This window comes from Onthophagus taurus, chromosome 5 (assembly GCF_036711975.1).
Source record: "Onthophagus taurus isolate NC chromosome 5, IU_Otau_3.0, whole genome shotgun sequence".
Taxonomy (NCBI): Eukaryota; Metazoa; Arthropoda; class Insecta; order Coleoptera; family Scarabaeidae; genus Onthophagus; species Onthophagus taurus.
The window spans coordinates 2,511,322-2,530,013 of record NC_091970.1 but is presented as its reverse complement, the minus strand read 5'-3'; the positions used below and the strand labels follow the sequence as shown (position 1 = coordinate 2,530,013).

Genomic DNA, 18,692 nt, shown 5'->3' with positions numbered 1-18,692 from the left:
GACATTTCTAACCTTAAAATTTAATTTGAATCAATTTAATTATTAAATTAATGATTAATTTAATAATAATTCTTTTATAAATGCGTTAATATTTGATTTTTCATGAATTTCGTAAATTTTCCTGATAAATTTCTTTGATAATTTGGAAAACCACAAAAGAATATGAACGATTTTGTAACATTCTGGCGACATGTGGTTTGAAATGGGCCACACACACGGTCATCCTAATAATGACTCAACGTTCGCACTTACGGAATAACTTTCTCAATTCCTTAAACGGAATAATATCCTAAAGAGCGATGTTTATATCTTATAAATTAAGTAAATAAAACTTACCCTTCTTTATCGTTTTCTAACTCATTGATTTTTTCGATTTTTACGAAAGTATTTTTTTGTCGGATAACAACCGAATTTCTTGTTGCAGATCTCTTTTCTAAGTATTCCCGAATTTTGCTGACACTCACAAACGTTATTTCATCCATTTTTTTTTAATGTGGGTTAATTTTTGTATTAATTTTTAGCCAAAATAAAATTTGACATTTTTGACAAGTTTCATTTTTAAATTTATGTCAAAAAGTACCAACCTAAAAAAAATATTACTAACAATAAATATATTTTATTTATTTAACATTTATTTTTAATTTAACTCCGATTTTAACCTTTAATAACAATAAAAAATTATTTTACACATTAATTTAATTTACATAATAAAAGCACCAAATTATTTTATCACTAAATAGTCTCAACGAGTCCTTTTTTCTTCGGAGTACTTTTATCGGCAATAAACGAAGTTTCAATCGATGATGAAACCTCTGCAACAACCACCTTTTGATTTTCATTAACGACTTCTTCCCTAACTATTTGGGGGCGCGGGATAATTGCGATCTTCGGGGCCATATCGATGATTGAAGCGGGTGATTTTTTGATTAATTCCAATGGGATTTCCTCAGAGCGGGGTCTCGGCATCCTTGGGCTCCCCTCTCTCGATTTAGCCCTCGATCCCGATGGTTCTCTCGAACGCGTCTCCTTTTTAATCGTTCCATTCGGACTTTCGGTGTCTTTTCTTCTACGATCAGCGTCGGTTCGGTGAATAACCCCGGGGGTACTTTCTCTTCGGGGGGCTGCAAAACCCGGAACTCTCACGTTATGAAATAAAGGACGATTATCTCGGATTCCACGACCTGTACGGTTCCCATAAAGACCTGCACCTACAAACGCCGGACTTGGAGGTCCCGATTGTCCCGGAATATCTAATAATCGCGCTATGTGTTGCATCTTTTTTTGGCGAGCTTTAATTCGGCCCTAAAAATTAATTTGATACATTCATTTATTATCGAACTTAAATTAATGTTCGATTTACTTTTGATAATCGTTGTTTTGCTGCCATACAACGGATGTTGTCGTCAAAAATGAATTTGGCCGATAATAAAGGAACCCGATTTCCTGTTGTGCTCGATAAAGGTTTGTGAATCGTGATGTGAAGACATCTCGAGTCGTCTTGATCCCCGGTTACTTCGATGTCTTGCAAGAATCCGACCAATTTCGCTACGCCCCAGCCGAGCTTTTTGGGGTCCGGCTCGACGAGGATTAATTGCATGATGTCGATGACTAAAAATCGCCGTTTATTTTTGCCATCTTTCCATGCGACAGTGCAAGCTATCAAATCGGAGTTGTCTGGAATGAATAAGAACCGGATGCGGGGGAAAATAAACATATTAAGTTGGACAAGAATAAACGCCGGAGAAATTTAACATACACTAGACTTAACATGCTTAAAATTAAAATTAATCAAGCTTAAACAAACATTTATTTGCAAAAAATTGCGAAAATTAATTACCACTTTAACCATCATGTCAAATTTGACTGATAAAAATAGTTAAAAAATGGTAAAATACAAAATTGAGGATATGAAAAAATAAAAATAATAAAAAATGTTTATAGTCTAGTGAATGTATAGTTTCTGCGGCCCGAACACACAACGAGGTATACTCAAGTCCAGGGCCTGATCAATTTGGACGCTCGTCTGCGGGTTGGTTAAAGGAAGTTGAGTTTCAACGTCACCATTGAGTGTTAAGACGGTGTCTCGCACCAAAAAGAAAACTCTAATTGCTCGTCTTGCCCTTTCCACCTAACAAACACAGTTTAAAACAAAAATTTTTGTTAAAACCATCTTTATTACTTCACCACACGGTAAACGCTTTGTAAAATCAATTCCGGTTAACGGAGTCCCCGTTGGCGGTAATAAAAGCGCGCTATCCATACAAAGCCACTCAACGTTTAATGATCCTTTCGACATATCACAGTATTCGTGTTCGAACATATCCAAAAATATCTCCTCGCTCTTATAAAAATTCCTGAGTAAAGCCGTACTTTGCGATTTGGCCGTATCAATAGACGATTTATGCGCCTCATTTAAAATGTTTTTTCCATCGCACATCACGAGTTGTACAAGCAATTTTAACGCCAGTTCGAGCGTTACTAAACGCACCCGGCAAGATGGTTGACACGATAATATTACAATATGCAATATTCGATCGACTAAATTATTATTGTAGGTGTATTTTATGTCTTTTGCGCTTGATGAGGACACCAACGATTTTTTTGGTCGTAAAACTAATTCAACGTGTTCAGGTAAAACACCTAAAATAAAAAAATTTTATGAATTAATTTAAAAATAATTAAATAATTAATTTCATAAAAACTTTTTAGATTATTTAGGGCGATCTAACTGTTAAAAAAACTTTCAGGTGTCACCGTCAACTTTAATTTTATTATTAAATTCGTAATCTTTATTAAATAACCTTTAAAATGAGCCCAAACATGACGCAATTATCTCGAAAAACAAAAAAGTTAGAATAAAAAATATTAAACCGGAAGTTGGCAACCATTAAGTTAGCAACATAATTCTTAAATATTAATACCAACCTTAATTTTTGAGATTTCTTCTTATATTTTCGTTTTTCATAAAAAATTACATTTATTTTAAGACATTTTGATAAAATTACGAATATGTCAAAATTGACGTTGACATTTCAAAACCGGAAATTGACCATAACTTCATTAATATTGAAATGAAATATGTCGTGTTGGTACTCATTTCAAAGGATTTTTAATGACGATTACATATACGTCAAAATTGAGAATGACATTTTAAAGTTGACAACTTCATGGTTTTAATGTCAACTTTAATTTTGATGTATTCGTAATGTTTATTAAATAACCTTTAAAATGAGTCCAAACATGACGCATTTTTGTCGAAAAACAAAAAAGTTAGAATAAAAAATATTAAACCGGAAGTTGGCAACAATGAAGTTAGCAACATAATTTTTAAATATTAATACCAACCTTAATTTTTGAGATTTTTTCTGGTATTTTCGTTTTTTATAAAAAATTATATCTATTTTAAGACATTTTGATAAAATTACGAATATGTCATATTTGACGTTGACATTTCAAAACCGGAAATTGACCATAACTTCATTAATATTGAAATGAAATATGTCGTGTTGGTACTCATTTCAAAGGATTTTTAATAACGATTACAAATACGTCAAAATTGAGGTTGACATTTCAAAGTTACACCTTCATGGTGTTAATGTCAACTTTAATTTTGATGTATTCGTAATCTTTATTAAATAACCTTTAAAATGAGTCCAAACATGACGCATTTTTGTCGAAAAACAAAAAAGTTAGGATAAAAAATATTAAACCTGAAATTGGCAACAATGAAGTTAGCAAAATAATTTTTAAATATTAATACCAACCTTAATTTTTGAGATTTTTTCTGGTATTTTCGTTTTTATAAAAAATTATATTTATTTTAAGACATTTTGATAAAATTACGAATATGTCAAAATTGACATTGACATTTGAATCCAGAAATTGACCATAACTTCGTTAATATTGAAATAAAATATGACGTGTTGGTACTCATTTCAAAAGATTTTTAATGACGATGACAAATACGTCAAAATTGAGGTTGACATTTCAAAGTTGACAATTTCATGGTTTTAATGTCAACTTTAATTTTAATGTATTCGTAATCGTTATTAAATAACCTTTAAAATGAGCCCAAACATGACGCATTTATTTCGAAAAACAAAAAAGATAGAACAAAAAATATTAAACTTGAAATTGGCAACAATGAAGTTAGCAAAATAATTTTAATAAAATATTAATACCAACTTTAATTTTTAGGTTTTTTACTTATATTTTCGTTTTTTGTGATAAATTTTAAGACAGTTTATGAAAATTAAATATATGTCACAATGACATTGACATTTAAAACCGGAAGTTGCTTGTATCTCGGATAATATTGAAGTTAAATATATCATGTTTGGATTCATTTTAAAGTATTTTTAATGAAGATCACAAATATGTCAAATTTTACATTTCCATTTCTAACCGGAAGTTGACCATATCTTCATTAATATTGAAGATAAATGTGTCGTGTTTGTACTCATTTTAAAGGATTTTTAATCATGATTACGAATGTGACAAGTTAGACGTATTGATATTTGATATTTTTCAAAGTTGGAAGAGTCTAAGTTGAACAAAATAATCGATGTGGTAAAATGATATATTAGGTATGTTTGGTAGATTAATAAGGAACATTTTTTGTATAAAAGTTTTCCTCCACCTTCTTTTATTCCTTCAATCATAACCTATTCCATCTGCAAAAACATCAATTTTGAAATTTTTCAAATTTGGAAGACTCTAAGTTGGACAAAATAATTGAAGTAATTAAATAGTGTATCAGACATGTTTTGCAGACTAATAAGGAACATTTTTTGTATAAAAAGTTTTACTCAATCTTCTTTTATTCCTGAGTTATAATCTAATCCATTTGCAAAAACTCATTCACAAATGAGAATTATATATATGAATGAACCAATATCATGCGTTGTCCTATTTCCTAATATTATAATCAAAGAAAATAGGACAAAGCACCCAAAAATCAATAAAGATCGCCTTTCAATTTCAAAAAAGTTTTTTGGTCGCAACCTTATTATTATTATAATTATAAATTAAATAACCTTTATTATTCGCCATCGCATATAATAAAGTTAACGCAAAAAGCGTTGTGTAATCATTCTCTGCGCAATCCAAAGCGTTAAAAATCGTCTCCAAAAAAGGTTTATCAAAGTTTTCATCGCTTGTTGGAGAAACCAATTTCTCTTTCTCCTCATCAGTGATATTTTTAGGCTCCTCCGCCAAATTCTCTTTCGAAGAGGAACTCCCATCGGTTAAAACGTCGCTATTTAAGTGAGTATTTTCTTCATCGCGTTTTGCAACTTCATAAAAGTTTAACAACTTGTCAACTCCTTTCCCCAACATCAATTTATCCGATTTTAATATGATCCAAGATAATGCCTGCACCAGCAAAGGGTTCGAAATAATCAAAAAAACTTGTGATAACAAAAACAATGAGACCACACAAGAGACTTTCCCGTTTATAAAATCGTATTGCGAATGTTCGTTGAAGTTCAAGTTTTTATTAAAAACTCGATTTAGATTTTGCGTCGCTTGGGCTTCATTTGAATCAGAAAGTTTCGTCATAGACGATAAAGACTGTATATACAAGGGAATTAATAATTTATGTAATAAATGATCTGTTAAGACTTGATTTAAATCTGTTATGTTCAAACATAAAATATCGTTGAGGTAATGGAGATGATCTAAGTGTTCTGCAACTAAATCTGAGAGGCGATTTTGGGATTGGTGGCTAAAACAAAATTATTTAAACATCTTTGATTAATTACATTTAAAAAAAAAGTACTCAGCATCGTTTCTAACGCAATTATCCAACTCTTGAATGTGTTTTCCAATGAACCAAACGATATTTGAAAAATAAGGAGCTGCAGTTCGATCTCTAATAAAGGTCAACATGCTAGAATCTTCTACTTTGTACACATTTAGCGTTAAAGTACGCACAGCGATTCGAACCATCGATTCGGGATGATTAAAAAACTTAATAGCCTCCGTATAAAGCGGAAAATCATTCGTATGCTAAAAAAAATGAAGAAAGTTATGCAACCAAACATACACTTAACCTCACTTTCAATTTAATACTTTTAAAATTTAAAATAATTACCTCGTTATAAAAAAAGTGTATTGTATGTACATTTAATTTCAAACTTAACGTTTTAAGGAACGAAATATAATAAGCCATCACCTCCTCATCGGAAAAATCAAATTTATGGACGATAATCGAATTGACGTGATTGTTCGATAATAAATAATCTAAAAAAATAATGAAATAATTAATCGAATTAATTAATTAATATTACGTACATAAAGAAGTTTCATTTCTTATGTTTTCAAATAAAATGTTTAACGTTTGAAGCAATTGAACACAAACAAAACTGGATCCCCCACTTCTTTGTCTCATGATGCGTAAAAAAAACGATAACATATTTTTTTCTAAGAAAAAGCTAAAAAATATCGAATTAATTAAAGAAAAAAAAAATTCAAAATTGATTTACTCAAAAACGGAAGAGTCATTTTGATCGCCCCATATTAAAATTTCGGCTATCGATCGTAAAGTCTCCACGAGTAATCCTCGGTTATGTTCTGATACGGTTTGATTTCTTGATAAAACGTTGTAAAGGTATTTGAGGTGCTCCAACGAGTGAGGATTCTTCGGGCGACCCCAACCACCTCCAAACCAACTCCGACTTCTAAACATTTCTTTTCGGTAATTTTGGGGCCACTTATACGATTAATCAGTTACGACATCTTTCAAATTACACTTAACACATCTTAAAACTTGTGTTATTATGATTTTGTGGCCTTGTCATGTGTGTGTCATTTTAATTTTGTTGACAAGAATTGTTACCAACTAAAATTTTTTTTTTATCTCAAATTTATATTTAAATTAAATTTATTAACTTAATTAATATTAATAATTACATATAATAATAATAATTCCACCTTAAATTCATATTAATTTTATTATTTATATCAACATCATCTTTAAGAATAAGAAGTGACGTAAAAGATAACCTATAAATCGACATAACCTAAAAACCATGAAATACTCAAGTTTTATCGCCCGAACTGTTTTTGTGCAAAATAACGATATAGAAGCGGCTTGTAGGATATTAAATAGGGTGTTGGGACGAGATGGGATCTTAGACCAATATCGGAGAACGAGATTTTACGAAAAACCGTATCAATACAGAAGAAGAATTAATTTCGAGCAATGCAAAGCGATTTATAATGAAGATATGGACCGCAAGATCCAATTTGTTCTGAGAAAGAACCGAAAAGATCCTTTTCCTGGATGTATATAAATGAAATAAATAATTTTGTAGTTATTAAATAGAAATAAATTCTTTATTAATCAAATTTATACATCATAATAATCAACAGTATCCCCAGAATTAAATTTACCCCTTTCTAACAAATAAATTAATTTCGAAACAGTTTGGGGAGGGGTTAAAATGGTTTTTTCCATAATATTAGTTTTAAATTGTTGTCGTAATCCTTCATCCTCGGCTTCATTTACAATTATATCCACCATATCCGTTTTAACAGGCCCTGGAGAGTAATTAAGAACAGTAATGTTGGGTTCTTCAACATCTAACACTTTAAAATATAAATCCCTTGCAGCTTTAGCAGAACCATACATAGCAAGATTATTAAAAGGTTTTCTCCCACACAAAGATGTAATGTTAATTACATAAATCCTTTTTGTTATTGGCCCAATTGTCTTAATAAAATGATTATTAAAGAGGATTGTTGAGAATAAATTTAAATCATAATGCTTTTTCCATTCATCGAGATCCTCCAAATTTGTAACCTTTTTTAATGTCCCAATTGAACCAACGTTGTGGAAAATCACTCCTGATTCAAATTGTGTGTTTGTTGTTAAGTTATTAAAGAATTTTTCACAATCCAATAAGGTGAAATTAGAAAAATCGACCTTAATCGTTTCGATTTTGATGTTTTTTTGTGTAACAGATGTTATTAAACTTTGAGTTTCTTTTAATCCTTCTTCAGATCTTGCCACAAGAACAATTTCAGATCCATCACATAACTTTTTTGACGTATCAATAGCGATTTGTCTTCCGATACCTTTTGAGGCACCCGTAATTATCACAAAACATGGTTTTAAGAAATCAATCGAAGTTTCCATCTTTTACAATTCAAAGATTTATCAAGACTAAGTGATTTAGGGGAATTATAAAGATTTAGTTGGCAACGCTGAAATGATTCGCATAAATTTTCCACTTTTAGTTTAATATTTCCACGATTTTACGTAAAAATCTTATCGAAATGTTTAAACAAATTAATTATGGCCCAAATTATAACGGGACAAAAATGTTTTTAGAACAGTTAATAAACTTTCCCAACACAATTCATAACCAACAATGACTTGCAGTTTTTGCGTAAATTCCATCTCTAGATACTGCGTCGTAATTTGAGAATAAGTAATTTGAGAATGCCTCAAGAACATCGCAAAGAAAATGGACGAAAAGCGTTGGTATGTTAGCGATAAGACACGAATTCGCCCCCTCCTAACTTACTCATTCTAATAAACGTTTTGATTTTAGCCCCCTCTGTCCCCGGGGCCAGTCCTCGACATCTCCGACGATGAATTGGTTTCTATATCCGTTCGCGATTTAAACAGACAACTCAAATTGCGCGGTTTAACCCGGGAGGAAATCGTCAGGATGAAACAACGACGGAGAACCCTAAAAAATCGGGGTTACGCCGCTTCGTGTCGAATTAAAAGGATCGAACAAAAGGACGAGTTAGAAACGGAGAAAACGCAGGAGTGGAGAGACATGGAAACGATGCAGGATGATGTCGTAAGGATTAAAGAGGAAGTGCATACAATTAAAAACCGATATGAGGCTCTTCTTAAATTTGCTGTTAATAATAAGATTCCTATTCCACCTGAATTAGAAACGTTATGATTTATTGTTTAAGATAAGTAAATAAAATTGATTTTTTAAACGTCAAAAATTATAACCTCAAAACATTAAAATTTATTTATATAAATTCTTGGCCCGATTTATTTCCTTAAAATTAATAAAAATAATAATAATAAAAGGAATACTTACTTTAAGGGTCCAATAAATATTAACTATTCTCAATAAATAAGATTGATGTGCTGGATTACAGAATCCTGTAATATAAAAAATTTAAAATATAAATAATTATACAACTTAATTTATGAATATCAATAAAATTGATGCATATTCATGTAATAATTATTAATATAATATATTTATAATTAATTTTATAAATATATCGCCGATAAAATAGAACTCAACCAACTTAATCAGCTGGTAGAAACGTCACTTTTTTTGACACCAACTTAATCAGCTGAATATTTTTTTGCATGTGTCGATATGGTTACGGTCATGGTATGATAGGGTGTAGTGGGCAAAGACCTTTATACTGATTCCAAAGGTCAGTCCGGGTCAGTCCCTGTATTAATCACACCTGTCGAATAGTGTGGCCAGATTTATTTGCTCTGACTTCATAAGGGCACTTGTATTCATCCCTATGATAAAGAAATTCGCCCTGTGTTAACGACGGCAGTCCCAAAGATCTGATAGTTGTTAAACGTCAAAAATTATAACCTCAAAATATTAAAATTTATTTATTTAAATTCTTGGCCCGATTTATTTGCTTAAAATTAATAAAAATAATAATAAAAGGAATACTTACTTTGAAGGTCCAATAAATATTATTAAATAAGATTGATGTGCTGAATTACAGGAACCTGTAATATAAATTTTTTTAAATATAAATAATTAATTAATTATACAATTTAATTTGTGAATATAAATAAAATTAATGTAATTATCATTAATATAATATATTTATAATTAATTTTGTGAATCATTGCCGATAAAACAGAACTCAACCAAATTTATCAGCTGGTAGAAACGTCACTTTTTTTGACAACCGTGACACATCCCACGAAATCTTTAAAAAAACCACCTATTATTATTTTGTGTTACAACATAAAGCATCAACATGTTTAAAAACTCCGGTTTTGATAAGCAACTAGGTAAACACATTTATAACTTATTTAAAAATCAATTGATTAATTTTTTAAACAGATAAAGCAACCAGCCACTTCTTAATGGAACCGGATTGGACTGCAATCATGCAAATATGCGATCAAATTCGTCAAGATGATATCCAGTAAATGATTTAAACCGCTTAAAAATATAAAATTCGTATTAATTAATTAATTTTTAGGCCAAAATACGCTTTAACCGCGATAAAAAAGAAATTAGCCTCTCAAAATCCTCACAGTGCAATGTTTGCGATGATGGTTCTGGAAAGTGTGGTAAAGAATTGCCCTTCGGTACATGATGAATTAACAAGTAAAGCGTATTGTGAGACTTTACATGAATTCGTTAAAACAACCCCTCACATCAAAGTGAAAGAGAAAATGTTGGAGTTATTACAAGTTTGGAATTCAGTTATTGCCCGTAAAAATGCAAAACACAGCAATTTAAAGGTAAATAATACCGCATGACTCACCTGTTTACGATAACCACTCAATTTTATCTAATTAAATTAACAAAAGATCGCCATTTTGAATTTCTTTGTGTTCATTTAGGATTTAGTGACGGTAATGAAAGCGGAAGGTTTTACATTTCCGGCTTATCGTGAATCAGAAGCAATGTTTACCGCGGATAGTGCCCCAAAATGGGTGGACGGAGAAGTGTGTCATCACTGTCGGGTGCAGTTCGGGGTTATGCAGCGCAAACATCACTGCAGAGCGTGCGGCCAAGTTTTTTGCGGACAGTGTTCGCAGAAAAACACCCCGCTACCGAAATTCGGCATCGAAAAAGAAGTGCGCGTTTGCGACGCATGCTTTGAACTACACACGAAACCATTTGCGACGGCGAAATCCGTTGAAAAGGACTCCGATTTACCCATTGAGTACTTGAAGAGCTCGTTGGCCCAACAAAGTCAAGTCCCACCCAAAAAGAATGAGGATGAATTACGCGAAGAAGAAGAACTTCAATTGGCGTTGGCTTTGAGTCAATCGGAAGCCGAAGCGAAAGAGAAACAAAAAATGAGGGTGTCCTCAACAGCGACTTTTAGTAAAGTACAAGAATCTAAAGTTGAGGTGCGCAGTCAAAGCCCCGAGGAATCACCTGAATTATCGCATTATTTAAATCGAACTTATTGGGAAAATCGACAACAAAACGATAATGATGTTAAATCATCTTTGAGTACTCCATCGGTTTCAGCGAGTGCCCCAATTCAAAACATTGATTTAAAATTTAAAGAGAATGGAATGGCTGATGTAACAATCGAGGATTTTACAAACACATTAAGATCCCAAGTCGAAATTTTTATTAATCGGATGAAATCGAATTCGAGTCGTGGTCGATCAATAGCCACCGATAGCAGCGTCCAAACCCTTTTTATGAACCTAACCAAAATGCATTCGCAACTATTAAAATACATTCAACAACACGACGATAATCGCATCTATTACGAAGGTCTCCAAGATAAATTAACCCAAGTTAAAGACGCTCGAGCAGCGCTTGACGCTCTCCGAGAAGAACACCGGGAGAAATTGCGAAGGCAAGCCGAAGAAGCCGAGAGACAAAGACAACTGCAAATGGCGCATAAATTAGATATAATGAGAAAGAAAAAACAGGAATACTTACAGTATCAAAGGCAATTAGCTTTGCAACGCATTCAGGAACAAGAACGCGAGATGCAAATGCGGCAGGAACAACAAAAGCAACAATACATGATTAATCCACAATTTGGGGGGTATATGGGGTCTCCTATCCATGGGCCTCAATATCAAAGTAATCCGCAACCTATGGGCGCTTATTATCAATATGCGCAACCCAATATGATGATGGGGTATCAAATACCACCGCAAGGTTAGTATTTAATAACATAACCTAAAAAAAATTGAAATGTCATTTTAAAAAAAATTTTTACCAAACAAAAAATAAAAAGGTTGATTTTTTATGGATAATTAAACAATAACCAATAATTATTGCTTAAATCTTACCTGAAATTATCCTTTTTTTTATTAAAATTAAATAGATTTGCTTCACGATGGTTAATTTGCGATTTAGAGCTACCAACCTAAAATTAATACAATTTAATATTAATAAAATTTATTATTTATAGTTGATTTAATTAAATTGTTAATTTAAATAAATTAAAAGATGTGTTTTAACAATGAAATTATGTTTACATTAAAATAATAAATTTTATAATGTTTTAAAGTTAACCTCAAATTCGAATTTGACAGATTTAATATTTTAAATAAAATTATTTATTTTAATTTATTTGTTTAAATAAAAAAGAATGATTTTTTATGGTTAATTATGCGATAATGAATAATTATTGCTTAAATCACACCTGAAATTATCTTTTTTTATTAAAATTAAATAGATTTACTTCGCGATGGTTAATTTGCGATTTAGAGCTACCAACTTAAAATTAATACAATTTAATATTAATAAAATTTATTATTTATAGTTAATTTAATTAAATTTTTAATTTAAATAAATTAAAAAATGTGTTTTAACAACGAAATTACGCTTATATTAAAAATATTAATTATTATTTAAAGTTAACCTCAAATTCAAATTTGACAGATTTAATTTTATTTGTTTAAATTAATTAGTTTTTTTAATTTTTAGGAGTTCAACCCCCTCAAAACATTCAAGCCCCACATCCGGGGATGCCACAAAATATACAATCGGCACCTCAAAACATAGCTCCCCCACAAAATATTCAAGCTCCCCCTCAAAATCTTCACGGTCCACCTCAAAACGTTCAAGTTCCTCCACCGCCGGGAATGCAAGGTCCTCCTCAAAATATTCAAGTCCCCCCACAAAATATAATGCAGAATATCCCCCCAGGACAAGGAATTCCTCCTCCAATGGGACAAATTCCTCCCATGCAATTACCACCGGCGTTGATGGGGGGTACACAAGGGATGATGGGGCAACAAGGAGGTGTTCCAATGACTTTGCCGCAATACCAACAACCGGGGGCGCCACCGCCGAGTCCTCAAGTACAACAAACTCAAGAGGAGACTCAAACGGCTGAGTTAATAAGCTTTGATTAGATTATAAAAATATTAATTATGTTCTAACAAAATGGATTTGATCGTTTTGATGGAACATAAAATTATTTTGAGGAGTTTTGTAGTATGCGAATAAATAAAAAAAGTGTCTGTTTTATGTAGATTTTTGGTAAAGTTTAAGAACTATAAATGTTGTAATATGGTTTGTACTCTTAATTAAAATTATAATATTCAAGTTTAAAAGCAATTTTGTTGTTGTTTGATTTAAAATTGTCAAAAAAACGGAAGAAATGTCTAAATTAAAAGTCAAAATCAATCAAAAATTGTATACATGTGACTATATTCTTATTAATTTTCTATTTTAGCCTTTATTTTTGATGAGTAATGGCAACCCAAGATAACATAGAATTCAAAAATGCCCAACACGATATTGCAATGCATTCCCATGATTTAGCAAATCCATACGGTAATTTTAATTTAATCATCAATAAATTATTGTAGCAAGTTTATTATTTCAAGATCGAGTTAGATGCTCGGAATGGGTAAGAAAATTAACGGGAATACCCGACGACAACTTAGAAACTGCTAAATTGCGCAATGAATATATTCAATTCTTAAGAATTCAAGTTCGAAATAAATTCCTTCATGGACCGTTCACAAAACCACCCCCGGAATCTGATTTATGTTCTTTAGCGGAACATTTAGGGAACATGTTAGCCAGCGAAGTTCCATTCTTACAAAGAACCGGCCCGATTATGCCTATGTTGTATCACAAAGCTCCCGATGGAAGAGCTTTCGTATCTGCTCAACAAATACCGAACGGTGGGGTTCTTTGTTATATGGCGGTTAGTCCAGATGGATTAGATATCAAAAATTGATTTATATAACACATTTGTAAAAAAGGATTTTATTTAAATTAAATATATTAAAAATCACTTTGAAATTTTTTTTGCAAAAGTAAGGTTAAGTCAAACTTAACCTCAAAAATAAAACCGTCAAAAATGAAAGTTTTAGAACTTTATAGCGGAATAGGAGGGATGCATTTAGGTTTAAAAGGTATTAGTGAATTATTTAACCCCAATAATTATCTTAAAACCGTATTTTTCAGCCAGTAATGTCTCAGGTGAAATTATAACCTCAATCGATATAAACACTGTGGCAAATGTTGTTTATAAACACAATTTTCCAACAACGAACCTTTTAAACAAAAATATTCAAGGACTTTCAGCCCAATTTATTAATAAATTGGAAGTTGATACAATTTTAATGTCTCCACCTTGCCAGCCATTCACGAGAAACGGATTAAAAAAAGATGTAAAAGATCCAAGAACGGATTCGTTTATGCACGTTTTGGGACTTATCCCTCAATTAAACATTAAAAACATACTCATCGAAAACGTTAAAGGATTCGAAACATCAGAAATGAGGGAAATTTTAATAAAAACCTTAAACGATGAAAATTATCAATACCAAGAATACATTTTGAGTCCTCATCAATTTGGGGTTCCAAATACTAGACATAGATATTATTGCGTCGCTGTTAAAGAACCAAAAACATTTCAATTTGAAACTAGTTTGATATTTAACGAAAACGCTTCATTTAAAATTGGTGATATAATCGAAAATAACGTTGATGTAAAATATTTTTTATCCGACGATATTCTTTTAAAAAAAGCTAACATATTGGACGTTTGTTTTAACGAATCGTTTAGAAGTTGCTGTTTTACCAAAGCTTACGGAAGATACATCGAAGGTACCGGAAGTGTTTATTGTGATAAAACCAAAAACGAATTTGACCAGATTTATAAAGAATCAAAAAATTATGATGATTTTAATTCAAAATTAGAATGTTTGAAGAAATTAAATTTGAGATATTTTACACCAAGGGAAGTTTTGAGGTTAATGTGTTTCCCGGAAAATTTTAATTTTCCCGATGAAATCACCGATAAACAACGTTTTAATTTAATTGGAAATAGCGTTAATATTAAAGTTGTATCGGAATTAATAAAATTATTCAATTAAATTAAATTTTTTTAATAATTTAGTGACTTAATTTTATGTTGGTATCACTTATAAAGTTTAAAACGTCAAAATCATTTTTTACTTAAAAACTAGTTTTTCAATCATCTTTAACGTTTCCCATCGTAACCGATTATTTTAATTTAATCCCAACATGATGGACTTTTTGAATTCATTCAAATCGCTGATAAAAGTCGAACAAATCCACACCGATAATAATATTTTCAAGTTGCATTACAAGTTTACGGTGATTATGTTGATAGTTTTTTCGATTTTATTAACCTCCAAACAATATTTTGGGGACCCAATCGATTGTGAGGTGAAGGCGAAGCACTCCGAAGTTATTGAAACGTATTGTTGGATTTATGGGACCTTTACAATAAAGAAAACGTTAAAAGGTAACTATTTTTGATTAAAATTTGCTGTATTGATGTTTTTTTTTATGATTTAGAGAATATTTTGAGTGGTTTGGGACCTGATCCCCGATTATTAAGTGATACGCTTCAAGATTCATCCGATGAAATAATAACACAAAAATATTATCAATGGGTCTGCATTGTTTTTTGTTTCCAAGCGTTATTATTTTACATCCCGAGATATTTATGGAAAAATTGGGAAGGTGGACGATTACGTTTGTTAGCTAAAGATTTAGGGGGGCCTTTAATCCCGAATTGTTGGAATAAAGAGGCGAAAGAACGCTTGGTTAATTATGTGTTAAGCGGAAATTACTCCCACAATCTTTACGCATTAAGATTCGCTTTTTGCGAATTATTAAATTTTATTAATGTAGTTTGTCAAATTATGTTTATGGATTGGTTTTTAAGCGGTCAATTCACCAGTTACGGCATAGCTTTGGCACTTTACAATGGAGAGAACCCAATGACTCGAGTTTTTCCTAAAGTAACAAAGTGTACATATTATAATTATGGCCCATCTGGGGGTGTACAAAGGGACGATGCTTTGTGTGTTCTCCCATTAAACATTGTTAATGAAAAGCTGTTTTTGATACTGTGGGTTTGGTTTTTGGTGCTTGCGATTATTAGTTTTTATGAGATGATTTATAGAGTCATTGTGATTCTTTCACCGAAAGTTAGGATGTATTTATTGATGGCCCACACTAAATTTCTATCAAGAAAAAACGCGAATGTTATAACCAGCAAGGTTTCTTTTGGTGATTATTTCTTTTTGTATCAATTAGGTAAAAATTTAAATCCGCTGATTTATAAAGATTTTTTGGTTAGTATCGCAACCGTTTTAAAGAGTAAATCAACATTGCCTTATGATCTCGAGGTTACTATGCCTGTTTAAAATCGTTTAATTTGTTTTTGTAGTATGTTTCTTTATTTGTATAGATATTTATATGCAAAATTCCCAGTTTATTTAGTCGATAAGTTGTGTTTATTAAAAGTTGAATTTCCTATGTGGTTTTCCTAAAAAAAGAGTTTATTAATGAAATTATTATTTATGACAGACCATAACATAACCTCAACCTTGTTGCTTTTTTTGTCGGTTTTGTGGTTATGAAGAGATAATGATTTATTAATATATATTCATCAAATCTCTCAATATCGAAAAATAATTCTAAAATGCGTTATTTCTCTAAAATATTTGAAATATTTTTGGTTAAACTTTAATTGTCATTTCAAGTTACCAACCCACAAATTTTTTTTTAATGATTCGATATCGAAAATATCGTTTTATCAGATTATAATAAGTTTATAATAAAAAAAAGTTTATAAAATAAACAATTTCTTCATAATAATAATTTCCTATGATTAATTTATTTTATTATAACATTTTTTTATATTTTATTATTTCATGTTGACCAACCTAAAAATTATTTCAAATTTGAACGCTTTATCTTTTAGGTTATGTTTATTGTGTTTATTATCCCGTTTAAGTGAATTTAAAACGTAAGTTGATACAATTTTGATAAAGTAATGTCGTTAATACACTATGTTTCTATGTTTAGAAAGAAAATACTGAAATTCCAAACGATATTATCGAAAACATCAACAATTGGGGCCCAATTTAAGAACAATAAAAATCGTTGCCAGTTGGCTCTTCAAATTTAAGGTACGATTATTAATACATTATTGCGGGAATAACGTAAATATTTGAATGAATCAAACGAAAAAAGCAAAAAAGAGGTTATAATGTAACATAACCTCAAAATTTTGTGAAATAACCTCAAAAAGTGTCAAGCTGGTTAATATAAAAATAGATTAAACAAGTAGGACGATATTATCCTATTTTTATGGCTTTTTTGCGTGACGCAATCATATTTTGGCTAACTTTTGATTCTATTTTAATTCGCAATTTATTGAACAAACTAAATTTGTTATTATTATAAAAAAATGCGTTTTATTCTTTAAAAAGAGGGGGCTTTAGTAGCTAATATCACTGTTGTCGGTTGAAAGCGGTGAGTTTTTGAATATATTCGCGAAGTACAACGACGTCGACGGACGTCGATACGCAAATTTAGTTTAGTTCTTGTTGTGACGGCTTCGCGTCCGAATGCGCGGCATTTTTACGTTCTGTTTCATCGCGTTGTGTTTTACCGGTTTTGTGATAAACTTTAATTTATGTTGTTATAGCCCAGCTCGGAGAGGTAAGTAAGTAGAGAAGTGGTTGTGGGTGTTCTTATCGAAACGGCCTATAAAAAGTGTCTCGTAAAAATCTCTTTTAATTTTTTTAATCTAAGAAAGTGTTTGAAATTGATTAAAATGTGTTTAGTTGCAAATTGACTGACGTTAAAAAATGTAAGTAATCAAAATGCGAAAGGAAGTGATTTGTTTTATTTTATTTTTAAATTGGGATTTGATTCAAGGTTAATTTTTACATTTTTAACGAATAAAAAATAAGGGGAACAATAATAAACGTGATTGTTGAACAAAAAGTTAATTGTTTAAACTTATTGAGTGCTTTGTGCAATGTTGCTTATTTAAAACGCATTTTTTTAGGTTTAGTTAAAATACTTAAAGTTTTTTTCTTATCAATTGCGGTTTCGATAAATAATTTTTATTTAAAATACTTTTTTTTTTCATAAAAATAATTTGACATAATTTTATTTTCGAAAAGTTGGTAGCGTTGATTTTAAACGTCAAATATTAAACGTCAATTTTTATTACTTCAAGAATGTTATTGACACAATTATTTTTTTAAACAATCATTGAATATAGTCAATGTTTGAAAAGGATTGAAATAGATTTAGAATTAAAGAAATATCCGTGCGAAACATAAAGCCGGAAATGTCTAGAAAATATCTGCCTGGATTTCGAAACTAAATATAGGTAACTTAAGCAACAATGTGGTTGGGGCACAAATTGTAGGTAAATAAATTGGTTTTGAGTACGTTTTATTGTTAGAATCGTACAAGAATTTGGCTAGGTGTTATGGTAATGTAGTGCCAAAACTTTCTAGATGTTTTTGAGTTTGTAAAAATAAAGCAAAAAATGTCTAAAGTGTAGACAATTCATTTATGATATGTCAAACGTCATAGAATAATGTCAAAAATAGTGGTTCATGGTATATCAACTATTCAAATTGCTAACAACACCAGGTTATGATGTGTGAAGTGTCAAAAAAGGTGGTTCTTGGAATTTCAAATGTCAAAAATTCTATTTCG

At 30.8% G+C, this 18,692-nt stretch overlaps 9 protein-coding genes and 1 long non-coding RNA gene across 17 annotated transcripts in view; 7 read left to right on the top strand and 3 right to left on the bottom strand.

Moving 5' to 3' along the window:
- Positions 1 to 600: 600 nt before the first annotated feature.
- LOC111426505 (C-type lectin domain containing ema) lies at positions 601 to 9,739 on the bottom strand. 3 transcript variants are annotated; one of them, XM_071196210.1, is made up of 12 exons: positions 9,685 to 9,739; positions 9,072 to 9,136; positions 6,486 to 6,841; positions 6,295 to 6,434; positions 6,095 to 6,243; positions 5,780 to 6,009; positions 5,037 to 5,725; positions 2,180 to 2,640; positions 1,978 to 2,128; positions 1,361 to 1,674; positions 1,182 to 1,302; positions 601 to 1,121 (listed from the first exon to the last, which is right to left on the bottom strand). In XM_071196210.1, exons 3-12 carry the CDS (start codon positions 6,686 to 6,688, stop codon positions 733 to 735), a joined length of 2,847 nt encoding a protein of 948 aa, XP_071052311.1. In that variant the 5' UTR covers positions 6,689 to 6,841; positions 9,072 to 9,136; positions 9,685 to 9,739; the 3' UTR covers positions 601 to 732. The 3 variants fall into 3 exon arrangements, with proteins under 3 accessions (XP_071052311.1, XP_022916817.1, XP_022916818.1); XM_023061049.2 differs by having other exon boundaries at positions 601 to 1,302; XM_023061050.2 differs by having other exon boundaries at positions 601 to 1,302; positions 1,990 to 2,128.
- On the top strand, positions 6,922 to 7,350 carry LOC111426512 (mitochondrial ribosomal protein S21). Its single transcript, XM_023061058.2, has one exon. It carries the CDS (start codon positions 7,032 to 7,034, stop codon positions 7,293 to 7,295), a length of 264 nt encoding a protein of 87 aa, XP_022916826.1. The 5' UTR covers positions 6,922 to 7,031; the 3' UTR covers positions 7,296 to 7,350.
- Positions 7,309 to 8,169, bottom strand: LOC111426509 (sepiapterin reductase). Its single transcript, XM_023061055.2, has one exon. The coding sequence runs from the start codon at positions 8,138 to 8,140 to the stop codon at positions 7,352 to 7,354; it is 789 nt and encodes a 262-aa protein (XP_022916823.1). The 5' UTR covers positions 8,141 to 8,169; the 3' UTR covers positions 7,309 to 7,351.
- LOC111426511 (MAF bZIP transcription factor K) lies at positions 8,396 to 9,009 on the top strand. Its single transcript, XM_023061057.2, has 2 exons — positions 8,396 to 8,488; positions 8,559 to 9,009. Exons 1-2 carry the CDS (start codon positions 8,447 to 8,449, stop codon positions 8,922 to 8,924), a joined length of 408 nt encoding a protein of 135 aa, XP_022916825.1. The 5' UTR covers positions 8,396 to 8,446; the 3' UTR covers positions 8,925 to 9,009.
- Positions 9,740 to 9,898: 159 nt separating the features above from the next.
- LOC111426506 (Hepatocyte growth factor regulated tyrosine kinase substrate) lies at positions 9,899 to 13,292 on the top strand. The gene is made up of 5 exons (XM_023061051.2): positions 9,899 to 10,030; positions 10,083 to 10,167; positions 10,225 to 10,489; positions 10,592 to 11,882; positions 12,657 to 13,292. The coding sequence occupies exons 1-5, from the start codon at positions 9,997 to 9,999 to the stop codon at positions 13,085 to 13,087; spliced, it is 2,106 nt and encodes a 701-aa protein (XP_022916819.1). The 5' UTR covers positions 9,899 to 9,996; the 3' UTR covers positions 13,088 to 13,292.
- A 46-nt stretch (positions 13,293 to 13,338) lies between these two features.
- On the top strand, positions 13,339 to 13,980 carry LOC111426510 (uncharacterized). Its single transcript, XM_023061056.2, has 2 exons — positions 13,339 to 13,511; positions 13,565 to 13,980. Exons 1-2 carry the CDS (start codon positions 13,430 to 13,432, stop codon positions 13,921 to 13,923), a joined length of 441 nt encoding a protein of 146 aa, XP_022916824.1. The 5' UTR covers positions 13,339 to 13,429; the 3' UTR covers positions 13,924 to 13,980.
- A 28-nt stretch (positions 13,981 to 14,008) lies between these two features.
- On the top strand, positions 14,009 to 15,085 carry LOC111426508 (methyltransferase 2). 2 transcript variants are annotated; one of them, XM_071196211.1, is made up of 2 exons: positions 14,009 to 14,092; positions 14,154 to 15,085. In XM_071196211.1, exons 1-2 carry the CDS (start codon positions 14,047 to 14,049, stop codon positions 15,065 to 15,067), a joined length of 960 nt encoding a protein of 319 aa, XP_071052312.1. In that variant the 5' UTR covers positions 14,009 to 14,046; the 3' UTR covers positions 15,068 to 15,085. The 2 variants fall into 2 exon arrangements, with proteins under 2 accessions (XP_071052312.1, XP_022916822.2); XM_023061054.2 differs by having other exon boundaries at positions 14,015 to 14,101.
- Positions 15,064 to 16,729, bottom strand: LOC139429891 (uncharacterized). Its single transcript, XR_011640484.1, has 2 exons — positions 16,538 to 16,729; positions 15,064 to 16,494 (listed from the first exon to the last, which is right to left on the bottom strand). It is a non-coding gene; the product is annotated as an uncharacterized lncRNA (long non-coding RNA).
- On the top strand, positions 15,219 to 16,534 carry LOC111426507 (innexin inx2-like). Its single transcript, XM_023061053.2, has 2 exons — positions 15,219 to 15,462; positions 15,516 to 16,534. Exons 1-2 carry the CDS (start codon positions 15,219 to 15,221, stop codon positions 16,370 to 16,372), a joined length of 1,101 nt encoding a protein of 366 aa, XP_022916821.1. The 3' UTR covers positions 16,373 to 16,534.
- Positions 16,730 to 16,960: 231 nt separating the features above from the next.
- LOC111426557 (G protein-activated inward rectifier potassium channel 3-like) overlaps positions 16,961 to 18,692 on the top strand; it is a 46,613-nt gene continuing 44,881 nt past the window's right edge. For 2 of the 5 annotated variants that reach the window (XM_023061144.2, XM_071195677.1), the window contains exon 1: positions 17,502 to 17,675. The gene's annotated coding sequence lies outside the window, so the exon portion shown is untranslated. Of the gene's footprint in view, positions 16,978 to 17,036; positions 17,141 to 17,501; positions 17,827 to 18,692 lie in introns of those variants that run through there. The other 3 variants (XM_071195679.1, XM_071195680.1, XM_023061145.2) reach the window with 3 other exon arrangements.

What these genes read in the sequence shown, in the direction of transcription:
- LOC111426508 (XM_023061054.2), top strand. Translation starts at nt 14,047, where the DNA reads ATGAAAGTTTTAGAACTTTATAGCGGAATAGGAGGGATGCATTTAGGT. An exon ending in GATGCATTTAGGTTTAAAAG is followed by an intron (nt 14,102 to 14,153) that starts GTATTAGTGAAT and finishes CGTATTTTTCAG; the next exon opens with CCAGTAATGTCTCAGGTGAA.
- LOC111426506 (XM_023061051.2), top strand. Translation starts at nt 9,997, where the DNA reads ATGTTTAAAAACTCCGGTTTTGATAAGCAACTAG. An exon ending in CAAAACACAGCAATTTAAAG is followed by an intron (nt 10,490 to 10,591) that starts GTAAATAATACC and finishes GTGTTCATTTAG; the next exon opens with GATTTAGTGACGGTAATGAA. An exon ending in GTATCAAATACCACCGCAAG is followed by an intron (nt 11,883 to 12,656) that starts GTTAGTATTTAA and finishes TTTAATTTTTAG; the next exon opens with GAGTTCAACCCCCTCAAAAC.
- LOC111426511 (XM_023061057.2), top strand. Translation starts at nt 8,447, where the DNA reads ATGCCTCAAGAACATCGCAAAGAAAATGGACGAAAAGCGTTG. An exon ending in AAAATGGACGAAAAGCGTTG is followed by an intron (nt 8,489 to 8,558) that starts GTATGTTAGCGA and finishes TTTTGATTTTAG; the next exon opens with CCCCCTCTGTCCCCGGGGCC.
- LOC111426507 (XM_023061053.2), top strand. Translation starts at nt 15,219, where the DNA reads ATGATGGACTTTTTGAATTCATTCAAATCGCTGATAAAAGTCGAACAA. An exon ending in AATAAAGAAAACGTTAAAAG is followed by an intron (nt 15,463 to 15,515) that starts GTAACTATTTTT and finishes TTTATGATTTAG; the next exon opens with AGAATATTTTGAGTGGTTTG.
- LOC111426509 (XM_023061055.2), bottom strand. Translation starts at nt 8,140, where the DNA reads ATGGAAACTTCGATTGATTTCTTAAAACCATGTTTTGTGATAATTACG.
- LOC111426512 (XM_023061058.2), top strand. Translation starts at nt 7,032, where the DNA reads ATGAAATACTCAAGTTTTATCGCCCGAACTGTTTTTGTGCAAAATAAC.
- LOC111426510 (XM_023061056.2), top strand. Translation starts at nt 13,430, where the DNA reads ATGGCAACCCAAGATAACATAGAATTCAAAAATGCCCAACACGATATT. An exon ending in TGATTTAGCAAATCCATACG is followed by an intron (nt 13,512 to 13,564) that starts GTAATTTTAATT and finishes TATTATTTCAAG; the next exon opens with ATCGAGTTAGATGCTCGGAA.
- LOC111426505 (XM_023061049.2), bottom strand. Translation starts at nt 6,688, where the DNA reads ATGTTTAGAAGTCGGAGTTGGTTTGGAGGTGGTTGGGGTCGCCCGAAG. An exon ending in AAGAAATGAAACTTCTTTAT is followed by an intron (nt 6,244 to 6,294) that starts GTACGTAATATT and finishes TTATTTTTTTAG; the next exon opens with ATTATTTATTATCGAACAAT. An exon ending in TGCGATGGCGAATAATAAAG is followed by an intron (nt 2,641 to 5,036) that starts GTTATTTAATTT and finishes TTTTTATTTTAG; the next exon opens with GTGTTTTACCTGAACACGTT.